At 42.8% G+C, this 17,928-nt stretch overlaps 2 gene segments (V, D, J or C); both read right to left on the reverse strand.

Annotated features, from left to right (window-relative positions):
- Positions 1 to 17,928, reverse strand: part of LOC103241327 (immunoglobulin kappa variable 2-24-like) — a 978,355-nt gene that overhangs the window by 374,719 nt on the left and 585,708 nt on the right.
- LOC140713389 (immunoglobulin kappa variable 1-5-like) lies at positions 2,113 to 2,629 on the reverse strand. The segment is given in 2 exon segments: positions 2,113 to 2,435; positions 2,561 to 2,629. Coding segments are annotated over 2 exon segments (378 nt in total).

Genomic DNA, 17,928 nt, shown 5'->3' on the forward strand with positions numbered 1-17,928 from the left:
GGAGTCTACAGAGACAGGCAGGTTTCCTTGAGCTGCTGTGAGCTCCACCTAGTTCGAGCTTCCCAGTGGCTTTGTTTACCTACTTAAGCCTCAGCAATGGCGGGTGCCCCTCCCCCAGCCTCACTGCTGCCTTGCCGGTAGATCACAGACTGCTGTGCTAGCAATGAGGGATGCTCCGTGGGCTTGGGACCCTCCCGGCCAGGTGTGGGATATAATCTCATGGTGTGCCCGTTTCCTTAAAGCGCATTATTGGGGTGGGAGTTACCCGATTTTCCAGGTGTTGTGTGTCTCAGTTCCCCTGGCTAGGAAAAGGGATTCCCTTCCCCCTTGCGCTTTCCAGGTGAGGCGATGCCTTGCCCTGCTTCAGCTCTCGCTGGTCGGGCTGCAGCAGCTGACCAGCACCGATTGTCCGGCACTCCCTAGTGAGATGAACCCAGTACCTCAGTTGAAAATGCAGAAATCACCGGTCTTCTGTGTCGCTAGCGCTGGGAGTTGGAGACTGGAGCTGTTCCTATTCGGCCATCTTGCTCCGCCCCATCATCATTCATCTTCTTGAATACACCACGTGGTAAAGTGCAAATCCACACTTTAAACTTGAGATTTCTACTCCTATGTGAATCATACTAGTGAGGAACCAAAAAATTTTATATTGGTTGGGAGATGATGTTTGACAGTGGTCAGTTTGTGAAGTAGAGGCTTATGTCACAGTACTATTTACAGTGTTACATATGAAAATGGTGAATGGCCTCATACCCAGAAAAATTAGCTTTTTTTATGAGCCGTATTACTACCACCAAGAAAGAATTGAATTGAAACCTGTGACTACTTGATGAAGGGTCATAAAGAATAGGGAAAGACTTGGGAGGCCGAGGAGGGCGAATCATGAGGTCAGGAGATCGAGACCATCCTGGCTAACATAGAAACCCCGTCTCTACTAAAAATACAGAAAAATTAGCCAGGTGTGGTAGAGTCCCAGCTACTCAGGAGGCTGAGGTAGGAGAATGGCATGAACCTGGGAGTCAGAGGTTGCAGTGAGCCAAGATTGCACCACTGCACTCCAGCCTGGGTGACAAAAGGAGGCTCTGTCTCAAAAAAAAAAAAAAAAAAAAAAAAAAAAAAAAAAAAAAAAAAAAAGAGGCAAAGAGAAAGGACACAAAACACACTATCACAAAACACCCATTACGATTGACTAACTGACCTCCTGCTTCCTGTTGACCAGATTATCTTCATTACCCCTCCCTAATTCCTGTTTTCCCACATTTCTTCCCTGATATCTAAACCCCTAACTTCAGTTGGTCAGGGAGATACATTTGTGAATGGTGTCCCATCTCCTCAGCTGCAGCACCTGATTAAAACTAGTTCTTGGTAATACTTGCTGTCTTAGTGATTTTTTTTGTGTGGTGAACAGCAAGATCTACACCAAATCCTTGGCATTTCAATAACAGAATTCTCTTCAAGCTTCACTGCTTTGTCTTCTTGTTCCTTGAAATCACATTTACCCACAACTTCTGAGATAACTTGATATAATTCTAAATTTCACTTTGTCCACCACTGCTTACCAGGTTGAGCTTGCCAGCTCCTAACCCTTCCTAGTGCCAATGAACTTTCTCAAAGAGCTATAGGTAATATTTTCCCTTTTTCATAAAACTCTAACCTTCTCTTTGTTCTTCCAACATATTGAAGACCACTGAGTTTTCCTGTATTCCCCATTTGGCAAATATTCCTTTGCAAATAAAACATTAAACTTAGAGATTCATCTCTACATTTTATTTAGACTTCAGTACTTTAGACTCTAATTCTCCATATTAAGACAATTCCTGCTTAGAACACGTATTTTGGCTTCTTCTCTGTTATATGAGTTCCAACTGAAGCTATAAACTAGACTCCTCAGGTGTAAGCTTCTCTGTCTTTTTTAAAATAGGAGAGTCTTTGCTATGGCTGTGCAGTTGGGGCTGAGAAAGCAAAAAGTATTATGGTGCAAACATGACTTCATGTCCCCCTCTACCAACACCATCAGAGTGTGGCTGCATCTGAGGAACACTCTCAGCCCATGGAGGCATCAGGAGGAGCAGCTGGGGCAGCCCAGCCTCATACATCTGCTTCCCTGGGGGTTTATGTTCGGGTGTGTAACACTGTGTTAGGGTAACTACTATACTGTTGACAGTAATAAGTTGCAAAATCTTCAGGCTGCAGGCTGCTGATGGTGAGAGTAAAATCTGTGCCAGATCCACTGCCACTGAACCTTGATGGGACCCCACTTTCCAAACTGGATGCCTTATAGATCAGGGGCTTAGGGGCTTTCCCTGGTTTCTGTTGATACCAGGCTAACCAGCTGCTAATACTCTGACTGGCATGGCAAGTGATGGTGACTTTGTCTCCTACAGATGCAGACAGGGAGGATGGAGACTGGGTCATCTGGATGTCACATCTGGCACCTGAGATTGGATACACAAAAGCAAATATTCATACTATTGATCATATTATAGGAAGACTTTATTGAATAGCCAGGCAGAACTGAGCACACTGGGTTGAATAAACTGCTAGTGTTCTTGTTCCTTACCTGGGAGCCAGAGCAGCAGGAGCCCCAGGAACTGAGCGGGGACCCTCATGTCCATGCTGTGTCCTGACTGGGTCTGACTCCTGCACGAAGTGTGTCTAGCCTATTAATAAATCTTCAGGGCAGGAGGATGTGCTCTGGGAATATGCAAATGAGAAGAAGACGGGGCAGGCTGGGCACAGCTGCAGGGCTGGCTCATCTCAGTGGCTAAGCACTGGCTCAGTGTCTCCAGGTGTCCAAAGTAAGACCAGGGTAGCATAAATTTGTCTGCAGAGAATGTGTTTCTACTGGGGACTATTTTGTCATGAGAAACATTTTTTAGTTTTTTTCTGACCATTTGAAATATTCCTCAGGAGTCAATGGGGTAATGTATTTCATTGGTGTATGGGGATTATTTAGGAGAATATTCTTGTTTGTAGGAATCACATAGTAAAATGCTAGACAGGATTCTCAGGTCTTCAAAAGTCTCATATAATTTGAGTTAGGGAAGGGGGTACGTTGTCCTATACTTTTAACATTTCTGTGAGTTTAACATTGTTCCTTTCTAAAACAATTAAAAATAAAATTTATCAACACAATGCCATATATATTTGTAAGTATTAGGTAATGATGTTATGGCATTGTTTTTACCAGTATTAGCTGAAGAAATTTACTACAGATATACAGATGACACCGTGTTTCCTCAATGCGTACAGCACTCACAGATCCACCATTATCAAGAGCTGCAGGTCTCTGTAATACCCAGAGACTAAATGGGCTGCACCTTATTCTTGTTTTGGGCACCTTCATAGTCTACCTTCTTTTCTGCCACTGAGTATTGTTTCCCAAAGTTCATTTCTCTCAGTGAGGGTGACCACTGCATGGAGCATGTCCCTGCCATGCACCATCAATGACACTTTCTTCTATTACTTTTTATCAGTGAGTTAGGACATCATCCCGGCCGAGATACCAGCCTCCCTGTTAACATCTTTTGGAAAAACATACTCAATCTCTTATTAAGGAACTGCCTATGCTATGTACATAGAAAAATCAATTGGATCCAAATGAAACTGGACACAGATTTGCGCTCATTATATCTCACATTTCTAACGTGCCCTAAAATGTCCCAGCCTGGCTCAGTAGCAGGGGAAGTGGATCCAACGATATCAGCATCAGTGGCCTACAGCCTAGGGCTGTACAAAAGTTTACTGATGCCTGACTAGGGGAGTCAAATCACAGTGCTTTAGCCTGTGTACAAACCTTCCTGCTGCTTTGTAAGCAGCCTGAATTTTAAGGGAACTTGCTTGTATTGGGAGAAAGGAAGAAAGCTCCATCTGTCCTCTAAATATTTGCTGAAAATGAATGGACAAAAAGATGATTACTAAGAGAAAAGGCAAACAAAATTCACTTAAAGTGCAGTCGGATATCATTGCAGGGTGATTACCCAGATTACTTAGTGGGATCCAGTTCATATTTCCTTTCTAGGGGAGAGGGAAATCAGAAGTGTAGGCAACCTGGAGAGAATAGATGAGCATAGAATTGCATTCTCAAAAGAACATGTAATAGGCTTTCTGGATAAAGCATCAACTTCCAGTCTCTTTGATTTTGATTCCTGTTTTGTGTTCATCTTTCCAGATATAAAAATTCCCAGAATGAGTTTTCTTGACAATTGGTTTCCTTCTGGAGAATCTGATTTTAGGCAGATAAGGGATATTTAGGAAAAGCCTATTTGTGCATTTGTTGCTTTCTAAATGCCTTTGGTTTTACATAATCATCATACCAATGCAGCATAGTTTGAGATGTTATTTCCTGGATTCCTTTATTTGCAACCACTGCCAAGATCCTGTTCCAGAGAGATGCAGCTATAGACTGAAAGAGCAGCTGACCCCTGAACAACATAGAGGTTGGGGCACTGATCACTGCTGCAGGTGAAAACCTGTGTAGAAATTTTTCATGCTTAACTTAAGTACTAATAGCTTGCTTTGGACTGGAAGCCTTAGTGATAAAATAACTCATTGATATATTATAATCTGTATTCTTCTAGCAAAATGTACTAAAGCAAAAAATGTTATTAAGAAGATCATAAAAATGAGAAAATATATTTACTACTTATTAAATGCTTGCTTACAGGTGACACACACAGAAGAAAATATACGTGGATCTGAACATTTCAAACCCAGGTTATTCAAGGGTTAACTGTTCCATGATGAATGTAGCAGTCCCCATCTGTAATCTAATGCTTTCCTTTTGTTGTACCTCTGCTGACTTCCAATGGCCATATATATGTGTTATGTTCTATATGATCTTGGGCAGAGAACTCTGCCTGCATTCATTGCTGGCCAGATGGCCTGGAATGTGTATCTTTTAGGAAAGTTTTATGGTTTCACTGTGTCCTCCAGAAGCCATCTGTTGTAAAGTTAATTCTCAGTGTAATGGTATTGCCAGGTGGGGCCTATTGGGATGTGTTTAGGTCATGAGAGTGGAGCCCTCTAGTGGAATACATTATTGACACAAGAAACAGTGATTACAGGGCTGGGATCTCTCTCTCTTCTGCTCCTCTGTCATGTTAAGACATGGCCTTCCTTCCTTTGAAAGACTCCAGGATCCAGGCATCATCTTGAAAGCAGAGAAAGCAGACCTTAATCTGCCTATGCCTTGATGTTTGGGTTTAACCCAACGGGCACACAATTCAAATTTCTCCACATCGTGTTTTCCAACTTGGAACATCATGTGAAGGGAACTCGTGACTGTGTCTGCCTGAAAACAAAACGTAGACATATTATTTCGTATCATATTTTTTCACCTTGGGGTAAAATATGTGTGGTATAAAAAAATTGAATGAAAACTGATATAACGTTTTGTGACCAAATATGATGAAAATCATTAATTTAAATGTCATTTACTGTGACGTCAGTCTGCATCGCTAATTACTAGATTGTATCCCCAATGTTATTTTTGAATGCATAAATAAGTGCACAGCAAACAAAGTCAAGCAAATGAACTTAGTTTGCATTAGAATCAACAAATATTAACAGTACGATACTGGTCTCAAAATTAAGTATGGTGAAATTAAAAAAAAAATGTTCAAACTGCAGTTTGGATTTTGGATGAGAATGAAAGAGGAGACAAACAGTGTTTCTGACGTTCAGAACAGAAATTCACTCTAAGGATCATGGGTGATCCTCCTGTACTTCCTATGTCAAGCGAGATAGGAAACAAAATGCCCTTTTGGTTTTATCACCTTCTTTGAGCTCCCAAAGCTACATTCTCTTGCTTGGGAGTGCCTTGGTACACTCAACCTTTGGTGAAGAATTTCTCATTGAAGAATTGAGGATTCTTGATTTCAAATCAAGAATGGGCATATTAGCATAACATAACTATACGTATATCAAAATCACCACTAATCTAGTTAGACAAGCAGGAAGAATATGCATTGCTTTTTATAAATTCACATTTAAAAAACACGCTAAATTTCATAAGAGGCAGTGTTCCTAATGAAAAAAAAAAATCACTGATTGAAATAGTTGTCTCACTTTTAGCTTTGTCCACATATTCTCACCTGGAACACAGAGCAGCAGAAACCCCAGGAGTTGTTATGGGGACATCTTCCTGCTTTTGACTTGTAAGTTTTGCTTAAGCCACGTCTCAGAGAAAAAACCTCTTACAGATACTGAGAGGCAAGACCACTTTAGATGTGAGAGGAGGGATACATGCAAATTATGACGGTGTCCTATTGGTTTAAATACACCGACATCACTGTTGCCAGGAGATCGCCCTCCCGCCCCTTCCATGAGTCTGAGATGCGCCCTCTGCTGGCACCTGCCGATGAGCCCAGCTGAGGTTCTGGCAGGGCTTGACCAGACCCAGGGCCTAGTCACAGAGTAAATACAGAGTCCATCGCAGTCTGGGGGAGGCTCTGCTGTCATCTGGGGTGAACAGCAGCTCACATCCTCAGTCTTGGCCCAGGGCTACATTAACTCTCCTGCTCTCTGTCACAATGTAGGCCGAAGAAACATTGATCCTGAGGACCTTTCACAAAGCATCACCCCATACAGCACTATGTTGATGAGATCATGCAATAAGCGGAAAATCATATGGATTCTCAATATACATTGAAGACACCTGAGGAACAGAAGATAAGATTCATCGCTACAAATTCAAGGGCCTGTCTCATTGGGGAAGATATCAGGGATTTAGAGAAGGGGAGTGAGTCATGCTGGTCATTCCTTTCAAAGGAAGGGAAAATAATTTCGTCTTGCACCTCCAACCAATGAGAACAAACCACAGTGTTGGCAAGCCCACCTGGTAGTTCCATCACAACACATTCCACGCTTGGGTCTACTACATCATCCTGTTTTTCAGCCTATTGGCAAGGCTGTCTGTTTGGAGTGGGCTCAGAGAATGAGAAGTTCTGTGGCAAGTTCGGGTTCTGATACAGGTGGCTCTGTTGCTTGGGCTGTGTGATCCAGCACATTGCTTGGGTTAGATGCATCTGTATTAGATGAGGACGCTGAACTCTCTTGCCAGCTCCAAGAAAGATTGACAGCGTCAGTCTCTGGGGTTCTAGAGGAGGACTATGTAATGCACACAAAGCAAACCCACAAACAATTCTCTGTTTAAAATGCAGCTATCAGAATATCTCAGGGTCCTAGTAGACATGCACATAAGGAAATAAGTAGCTATGTGACTAAGCTGCCCCTCATACAGTGAGAATTTTAGTCTCAACAATCTATATGTCCAGGTGATGCTCAGAACTACTCAATATTACAGTGAAGATTGTACTTCAGAATTGGGTGAAAGCAGATTCAGAGAGAGTGTGCTTCACTTAGAATGACAGGAGTTCCAGTTTCCCATGTAATGCTCCTTTCTTATGCTAATGTTCAATGACCTTAAGGATTTTCCCATTCAGCTAATTCCAGAGGGGAAAAACATAATAAAAAACCAACCAAACAAAACCACAATGACAAACAAAAAAGCTAGGCTTCTTCTTGAATGAATCTGCACCATACATTTGTGTAAATAAAAGTGAATTCCTCCCACACTATGGCCACCATCATGGGTGGGTGGCTGGATTTTACCTGGAGTCAGAAGGTAGTTGAGCAGGACATACGGTAATCAAACTAATGTGGCTAGAAAACGGTGAGTTAATTATATACATGGATTCCTGGAAAGCTGGTTGGGCAATGTCCTAGAAAGAAAAGATTGGGACCGGGTGCGGTGGCTCACGCCTATAATCCCAGCACTTTGGGAGGCTGAGGTGGGTGGATCACGAGGTCAGGAGATCGAGACCATCCTGGCTAACACGGTGAAACCCTGTCTCCACTAAAAATACAATAAATTAGCCGGGCGTGGTGGTGGGCGCCTGTAGTCCCAGCTACTCGGGAGGCTGAGGCAGGAGAATGGCCTGAACCCGGGAGGTGGAGCTTGCAGTGAGCTGAGATGGTGCCACTGCACTCTAGCCTGGGTGACAGAGTGATACTCCGTCTCAAAAAAAAAAAAAAAAAAAAAAAAAAAAAAAGAAGAAGAAGAAGAAAAAAGAAAAAGGAGATTGGAATATCAGAGAGAAGTAGCTCTAGAGAAGAGACATGTGAATGTACTCCTGTGAGTAGGAAATTTTGGGTGCAGAATTTTGTTTATTTAATCAAAACAGCAGAGAACATCTGCCATAGGTGAGGCATCAACAAACCACCCGTACTCAAGACTCATCCCCCTCTAGACAGACCAACTGAATCCAGACTTTTCTCTTAACTCCCACAGTATTTGCATAATACATTTTTATACAAAGCAGCCGTGGTGACGTGGAGGGCACGTGTGCGACAAATGAATCACACCTTCCCATCACCATTTGTACCTGTGCTGATCCAACTATTGCCACTTCTGCGTACCTGACTCCCTACAGCAGAAACAAATACCATCAGAAATTTGGTAATAATTTGGCATATTAGATCACTTTCCGTGGAGGTGGCTGTAACACATTTGTACTAGGATTCTTCTGTATTCTAGATAAATGTTTGTCTTTTCTACTGACCTATAATTGACTATTACAATGCTCAGAGTCTGCAGGTTTTATTGATATGGGAATCTTTCACAATCAGGGCACTACTATGTGGGAAAAGAAATGAAATAATCGACACAAGATCATGGCATCTATTGGTCCTATCAAATATTTCGCCCAAGAAAGTCCATGTGGGTATGACCTTCTACTGACTTCAGACACTATCCTTCAATATGTACTGAATCTTTAAAGTGATGACCATGTTAACATGAAGCAATGGTTTAGGAAGCCCTAGGGCAGAAATAGGAGCAACCACTCTTATAATTCACAGGAACAGAGCTGGGTTCCATGGGTTCCCACTTATGCAATTTTAGACCCTGCTGACCACAGGACCTGATACACAGGAGTGGATGCCTTTACTTGTTTCCTCAAGTAGAAGATATAGAATATTCTAAAGTGAAACCTAAAGCTATGGTCATGCAGGGTTCCCCCTTACCAATACACACAAGGGCAACCAAATAATTACCTATTTTAGCAAAGTTAAACAATGAAGCTATCATGAAGTGATAGTTTTCTGTTCCTTATTTGTGATAGGAGTATGTCAGGGAATATGTCTGAACTGAAAGACATAGAAGATGTTCTGGGTTTTAAATCCTGGTGTCACAGGACACATGGAGCTAAAGTACTGCAGGACTTAAATACAGGAGGACAGTGCTAGAGGGAGCTGGAACAGAGGCCAGGCTGTTCTGACCAGTCCCTCCCTGTTTCAGAATGTTACATTTCCAACACATTCTACAATTATTCTTGAGAAGAGTAAGAAAGAGAATGGGGAAAACCAAGTGAGTCCAGGACCATCGGAAGACTGTAGAGAAGTCATCCCCGAACCCAGACATCCCCCTTAGAAAGCTATTCCATTTTATATGCCCACCAACCACCCTGAACTGGAGGCGGAGGTGTATCTTGTCAGACTGATGAAGCACCTTGACTAACACAGTCTCAAAGCAACATCATTGAGCCAGAGCCAGAATAGATTTCACTGGGACAATGAAAACTACTACCAGAGGCAGAATGATCAGGCCCACCTGAAGCAGTTATGTAGCCCAGGATCCCATGATCCACAGAAGAATTAGCTAAAAGAGCGGAGGAAGAATCCTTCAGGTGGGCCTGTTTTCTGCAATTATGAGCCTGTTTCCAGATCTTGTGTGTACAGCTCCCTGTTACATTGTTAGTAACATCCAGGGGTGGAGAGGATGATATTACTCTCAATATTGCAGGGGGTGTACATCACCCATTATACTGTTGGCAATATCCGGGGGAGAGAGGAGATGATATTACTTTCAATATTGTAAATGGCTTTTGTGTACAGCTACCTGTGATATTGTTCATAATATCTGGGGCGGGAGGGGATGATATTATTCCCAATATCGGGAAGGGTGTACACCCCCCTGTGATATCATCTGTAATATCCAGTGGGAGAAAGGAGATGATACTACTGTCAATATCATAAACAACTTGTGTGTACATTCCCCTGTGATATTGTTTGTAATACAAGTGGGGGAGAGCATGATGTTACTCCCAATATCTCGTGAGGTGTACACCCCCCTGTGATATTGTTCGTAATATTCAATATCACAGCGGGAGAGGATGATATTACTCCCAACGTAGCAGGGGCGTACACCACCCTGTGATATTGTTCATAATATAGAGAAGGGAAGAGGATAATGTTACGCCCAATATAGCGGTGGGCGTACACCCCCCTGTGATATTGTTCATAATAACCAGGAGGGGAAGAAAGGACATTATCCCAATATTGCAAGGAGGCTACACCCCATTATGATATTTTTTGTAATATCCAGGGAGGGAGGAGATGATATTACTCCCAACATCGCGGGGGGTGTACTCCCCCCATGATATCGTTTGTAATATCCAGGGGACGATTTGAGATGATACTACTTTCAACATCATAAACACCTTGTATCTACAACCCCCCGTGATATTGTTTTTAATATCCGGGGAAGAGAGGATGATGTTACTCCCAATATCGTGGGTGGTGTACAAACTTCTGTGATATTGTTCATAATATACAGGGGAGGAGAGGATTATATTACTCCCCATATTGCAGGCATATCGCAGGGGCTGTACACCCTCCTGTGATATTGTTAGTAATATCCAGAGAGGAAGAGAATAATAATACTCCCAACATCGTGGGGGTGTACATCCTCCTGTGATATTTTTTGTAATATTCAGAGGGAGAGAGGATGATATTACTCCAAACATCCCAGGGGGTGTACACCCCTCTCTGACATTGTTCGTGTATCCAGTGGGGGAGAGGATGAAATTACTCCCAATATCACAGGGGGTGTACAACCGCGTGGGATATTGTTCATAATATCCAGGGAAGGAGAGGATGATACAACTCCCAATATCGGGGGCGGTGTACATCCCCTTGCGATATTGTTTGTAATATCCATGGGGGGAGGGGATGATATTACTCCCAATATTGCAAGGGGTGTACACCACCCTGTGATACTGTTTGTAATATCCAGAGAGGAGAGGGTGATGTCACTCCCAATATCGTGGGGGGGGTGTACATTCCCCTGTGATATTGTTCATAATACTCTTGGGGGATTGGAGATGATATTACTTTCAATATCGTAAAAACCTTGTATGTACACCCGCCTGTGATATTTTTCATAATATCCAGAGGGTAGAGGATGATATTATTCCGAGTATCGTGGGCAGTGTACACCTCCCTGTGATATTGTTCGCAATTTCCAGGGTGGAGGGAGAGGATGATATTACTCCCAGTATGGCCGGGGTGTAAATCCCCTGTGATATTGTTCGTGATATTTAGGGGGAAAGAGGATGATATCACTTCCAATATAACAGGGGGTATATACCGCCCTGAGATATTGTTCCTAATATCCTGGGGTGGGGAGGATATTACTCTCAATATCTCTGGAGGTGTACACTTTTCTATGATGTTGTTAGTAATATCCAGGGGGAGATTGGAGATGATATTATTTTCAATATCATAAACACCTTCTTTGTACATCCCCCTGTGATATTCAAAATATCCAGTAGGGGAGAGGATGATAGGACTTCCAATATCGCGAGGGGTGTACACACCCTGTGATATTTTTCATAATATCCATGGGGGGATTGGAGATGATATTACTTTCAATATCACAAACACTTTGTGTGTATGCCCCCCTGTGATATTGTTCATAATATCCAGGGGAATAGAGGATGATATTACTCCCAATATCGCAGGGAGTGTTCACCCCTCTGTGATACTGTTCGTAATATCCATGGGGGTAGAGGATTATATTATTCCCAGTATCACGGGAGGTGTACACTCCCCTGTGATATTGATCATAATATACAAGGAGGAAAGGGATGATGTAACCCCCCAGTGTCGTAGGGGCTTACTGTCCTCGGTGATATTGTTTGTATTATTGTGGGTAAGAGAGGATGATATTTCTCCCAGTATGGGTGGTACACCTCCCTGTGATATTGCTCACAATATATAGGGGGGAAGAGGATGATGTTACTCCCAGTATGACGGGGATATACACCTCCCTGGGATATTGCTCGTAATATCCAGGGGGAGAGAGAATGATATTACTCCCAGTATCGCAGAGGATGCACACCTCCCTGTGATACTGATAGTAATATCCAGGGAGGGAGAGAACGATATTGCTTCTAGTATCGCAGGGGGTATACACCCCCCTGTGATATTGTTCATAATATCCAGGTGGGGGAGAGGATGATATTATTCCCAGTATTGTGGAGGGATGTACACCTTTCTGTGATATTGTTCATAATATTTAGGTGGGTAGAGGGTAATATTACTCCCAATATAGTGGGGGGTTTGCACACCCTTGTGATATTGTTCATAATATCCAGGGGGGACTGGAGATGATATTACTCTTAATATCATAAACATCTAGTGTGTACACCCCATGTGATATTATTCATAATGTCCAGTAGAGGATAGCATGACATTACTTCCAATATCACCGGGGGGTGTACACCCACTGCATACTTTTTCATAACATTCAGGAGTGAGAGGATGAAATTACTCCCAATATCACACGGGGGTGTAATATGTGGGGGGGAGAGAATAGTAGTATGATATTATTTTCAATATAGTGCAGGATATACACCCTCCTAGGATATTTTTCGTAGTATCCAGGGTTGGAGAGGATGCTATTACTCTCAATATTACAGGGGGTTTAAACACCCTGTGATATTGTTCACAATATCTGGGGGGAGAGGATGATATTACTCCCAGTATCATGGTGGGTGTACACACCGTTGTGATATTGTTTTGAATAACCAGGTGGGAGAGGATGATATTACTCCCAATATTGCAGGGGGTGTACATCCCTCTTCAATATTGTTGATAATATCCAGTGGGGGATGGGATGATATTACTCCCAGTATCATAAGGGGTGTACACCTTTCTGTAATACTGTTTGTAATATTCAGGGGGCGACTGGAGAAGATATTACGTTCAATACCATAAACATCTTTTTTGTATACCCCACTGTGATAATGTTCATAATATCCAGGATGGCAGTGTGTGATATTACTCCCAACATTGTGGGGGGTATACACGTGATATTGTTCGTAATATCTAATGGGGAGAGGATGATATTACTCCCAATATAGTGGGCAGCGTACTCCCCTTTTCCCATGATATTGTTCATAGTACCCAGAGCGGGAGAGGATGATATTACTTCCAATATCTTGGACGTTGTACCCCACCCCCGTGTGATACAGTTTGTAATACCCGTGGGGGAGAGGATGATATTACACCCAATATCACGTGCTATGTAGCCCCTCTTTTGATATTGTTCATAATACTCAGCGGGGGAGAGGATGATATTATTCCCAATATCTCGGGCATTGTACCACCTCCCATGTGATATTGTTCCTAATACCCGGGGTGGGGGGAAAGGATGATATTAGCACAATATTGCAGGTGGTGTACCCCCCTTGTGATATTGTTTGTAATACCCAGTGGGGGAGAGGATATTACTCCGAAAATCCCAGGGGGTGTACCCCACCCATATAATATTGTTCATAATACCCAGGGCAAGTCTTCCCCATATTGTTCTCCTGATAGTGAATAAGTCTCTTGAGATCTCATGGTTTTATGAAGACGAGTTCCTCTGCACAAGCTCTCCCTCTTTGCCTTTTGCCATCCCGGTAAGATTTGATGTGCTCCTCCTTGCCTTTCGTCATGACTGTGAGGCCTCCCCGGATATGTGGAACTGTAAGTCCATTAAACCTCTTTTTTTAGTAAATTGCCCAGTCTCAGGTATGTCTTTATCAGCAATAGGAGAATGGACTAATACAGTAAATAGGCACCAGGAGAGTTAGGGGCTATTGGAAAGATACCCAAAATTGTGGAAATGACTTTGGAACTGGGTAACAGACAGAGGTTGTAAGAGTTTGGAGGGCTCAGAAGAAGATAGAAAAGTGTGGGAAAGTCTGAAACTCCCTAAAGACTTGTTGAATGGCTTTGGCCAAAATGCTGATAATGATATGGACAATCAAATCCAGGCTGAGGTGGTCTCAGATGAAGATAAGGAAATTGTCGGGAGCTGGAGCAAAGGTTATTCTTGTTATGTTTTAGCAAAGAGATTGGTGGCATTTTGCCTCTGACCTAGAGATTGCTGGAACTTTGAATGTGAGAGAGATGATTTAGGGTATCTGGTAGGAGAAATTTCTAAGCAACAAAGCATTCAAGAGATGATTCCAGTGCTGTTGAAAGCATTCAGTTTTATAAGGGAAGCAGAATCTAAATATCCAGAAAATTTGTAGCCTGGCAATGTGATAGAAAAGAAAAATCCCATTTTCTGAGGAGAAATTCAAGCCAGCTGCAGAAATTTGCATAAGTAAATGTTAATCCCTAAGACAATGGGGAAAATGTCCCCAGGCCATGTCAGAGGTGTTCATGGCATCCCCTCCTATCACAGGCCCAGAGGCTTAGGAGGAAAAAGTAATTTTGTGTGCCAGGCCCAGGGTCCTCATGCTGTGTGCAGCCTAAAGACTTGGTGACCTGTGTCCCAGCTGTTCCAGCTATGGCACAAGGGGTCAATGTAGAGCTCAGGTTGTGACTTCAGAGGATGCAAGCCTCAAGCCTTGGCAGCTTCCACGTGTTGAGCCTGCAAGCACACAGAAGTCAAAAATTAGGGTGTGGGAACCCCTGCCTAGATTTCAAATGATGTGTGGAAACACCTGGGTGCCCAGGCCGAAGTTTGTGCCAGGGGTGGGGTGCTCATGGGGAGCCTATGCTAGGGCAGTGCAGAAGGGAAATGTGGGATTGGAGCCCTGACACGGAGTCCCTACTGGGACACTTCTCAGTGGAGCTGTGAGAGGAAGGTCACTGTCCTCCACACCCCAGAATGGTAGATCCACTGACAGCTCACACTGTTCACCTGGAAAAGCCAGAGACATTCAATGCCAGCCCTTGCAAGCAGCCAGGAGGGAGGCTGTACCTTGGAAAGTCACAGAGACAGAGTTACTCAAGACCATGGGAACCCACCTCTTGCATCACTGTGAACTGGATATAACACATGGAGTCAAAGGAGATCACTTTGGAACTTTAAGATTTAACTCTCCTGCTGCATTTCAGACTTGCATATGGTCTGTAGCCCCTTTGTTCTGGCCAATTTATCCCTTTTAGAATGGTGGTATTTACGCAATGCCTGTACTCCCATTGTGTCTAGGAAGTAACTAACTTGCTTTTGGTTTTATAGACTCACAGGCAGAAGGGACTTGCCTTGTCTCAGATAAGACTTTGTACTGTGGACTTTTGAGTTAATGTTGAGATAAGTTGAGATCATGGGGGACTGCTGGAAAGGCATGATTTGTTTTGAAATGTGAACACATGATATTTGTGAGGGGCCAGGGTCAGAATCATATGGTTTGGCTCTGTATCCACCCGAATCTCATCTCAATTTCCCACAGGTTGTGGGAATTTCTATAACCACAGGTTTTATAAAGAGGAGTTGCCCTGCACAAACTCTCTCTCTCTTTGTCTGCCACCATCCATGTAAGATGTGACTTGCTACTCCTTCTACCATGATTGTAAGGCCTCCCCAGCCATGTAGAATTGTAAGTCCATTAAATCACTTTTTTTTTGTAAATTGCCCGGTCACAGGTATGTCTTTATCAGCAGGGTGAAAACAAACTAATACAGGATTTAGAGAAATTTTGAATTTTAATGGCTTCTTGATGGATTTACCAATTTATCATTAGGAAATGCCCATTTTTATCTCTTGCATTAAAGTCACAACCTATATTCTTTTGCTCAGTTTTTGCATGATATGTACTTATCATCCTTTCATTTTCAAATTCATTCTATAATCTTACTATGGTGTATATTTTATGAGTAGCACACATCTCTGATTTTAATCTTGTCTGATAATTTTATGATTTACTTGGAAAAATTTGTTTATGATGCAATTATTTGTAAAGTTAAGGTTAAACTTACTACTTTGTTTCCTCTGATTTTCTTGATTCATGCTTTCATTTGAATTAATCAGTTTAGTTATAGTTTTTTCTTATATTAACTTGCTAAATATGCAAATGTATTTCACAGCAGATATCCTCAACTTATTACTGCCTAATACACATTTAGTGTATTATAATTTCTTTCTCAAATTATTCATAGGTAAATGATAGAAGCAGAATCAACTCTTGGAAACTCACCTATGTCCTGCTGGGTTGAACTGGAATGTGTGATATGACCTAAGGTTTATCTGGACATGAACTTCTCTAACCTTTGAATCACTAAGGACCTAGAGGTCTGTGTGATGCAGCACTTCCTCAGGAGCTTGCAGTGACATCAGGGCCCAGGCCTGAATGCCAGGCGGGGATGTCTCAACTCTGTTATTCTTTGCAGGAAATACATGATTTTAAGTTCCTGTCAGCTGCAGCAGCCTTTGCATGACAGAGTCTGCAGAATGGAGGAGGTCCACGTGCCCTCTGAGCAATGAGACATGAGAGAAGAGAAATGTGGTGCCTGAGGTGTAGCTAAGAAATTTATGGTCATGAGCCCTCAGCTGCACCAAGTCCTCTGAGTTCTCCAACTCTTCCTCTTTAGGCATCTAAGAGAATCCACAGTGCCTGCTCTCCACAGAAACAACACATCTGGGCAGCTGGGCCACAGCAAGCAGGAAGGTTTGTGTTCAGGACTGTACCATTGTGGGAGGATAATGTGTACTTTGCTGGCAGTAATAAACCCCAACATCCTCTGCATCCACCCTACTGATTTTAAGCATGAAATCTGCCACTGACCCACTGCCACTGAACCTATCCAGGACTCCAAGGTCTCAGTTGGAAATCAAATAAATTGGGAGCCATGGAGTTTGACCTGGCTTCTGTAGGTCCCAATTCAAATAGGTGTATCCATTACTGTGAAGGAGGCTGTGACTGGACCTGCAGGAGATGGAGGCCGGCTCACTAGGGGTGACGGGCAAGGAGAGTGGAGGCTGGGTCATCACAGCATCTCCACTGGATCCTGAAATAATAAGAGAGAAGTGCAAGGTTATGTGCAAACATTGTGAGCCATTTTAATCATTTTCTGTCTGTTATTTATGCTTTTCTATATTTTGTGTGTGTGATTATGGTTAATACTCCCAGAACATACAGGTTTAAAAAGAACCAAGATTTGCAAGGCACAAAGGGGTCTCTAGAAGTCACCTACCCCATCCCCCTCTTTCTGTGTCACAGCTTTCACTAAAGGGAATATCCTCGCTCCTTCTGGAATCTTCCTCACTCACAGATCTAGACATCACATGACCCATCCTGGAGAACAAGATGCATCTAACATGAGGACAGGACACACATGGGAGGCAGTGAGGCCCCCAGAGCTCACCTTCCCACCCCATTCTCTTCCCTCTTCTCCCTTCTGTCCTTACCAGGGACCCAGAGCATTAGCAGCCCCAGGAGCTGAGCAGGGAACCTCACTTTGAGAAGGTGAACTGAGGAGTCCAGATCAGTCAATGCAAGGTGAGAGCTGAGTTTTTTTCTCAGACTCACAGGGAAAGGTCCTCCCTAGCAGACAGTATGCAAATACCATGGTGGGTGCAGTGGGGTGGAAAGAGCCAAGCAGAAGGTGGGGGCCTCTCTTGTGAGCAAAATGAATTAAATATATTTTATACTTTAACGGAAATCAAGAGAGGTAAAATCTGTGTTGCCTGAATGGCAAAAGGGACAAATTTAGATGTATCCTGCTGTTTCCTCTACCAGATTTCTAGTTCTTTAGGACTTTCTCAGGCATGTTTTACATTTCTCTTTAACAATGTTGAGCTTTCAAAATATTTGGTGATTCTTATTTATTTGTTCGGGTTTATTTAAAACAGTCTAGGTTTGTTGT

Source organism: Chlorocebus sabaeus, chromosome 14 (assembly GCF_047675955.1).
Source record: "Chlorocebus sabaeus isolate Y175 chromosome 14, mChlSab1.0.hap1, whole genome shotgun sequence".
In the NCBI taxonomy this organism is placed as follows: domain Eukaryota; kingdom Metazoa; phylum Chordata; class Mammalia; order Primates; family Cercopithecidae; genus Chlorocebus; species Chlorocebus sabaeus.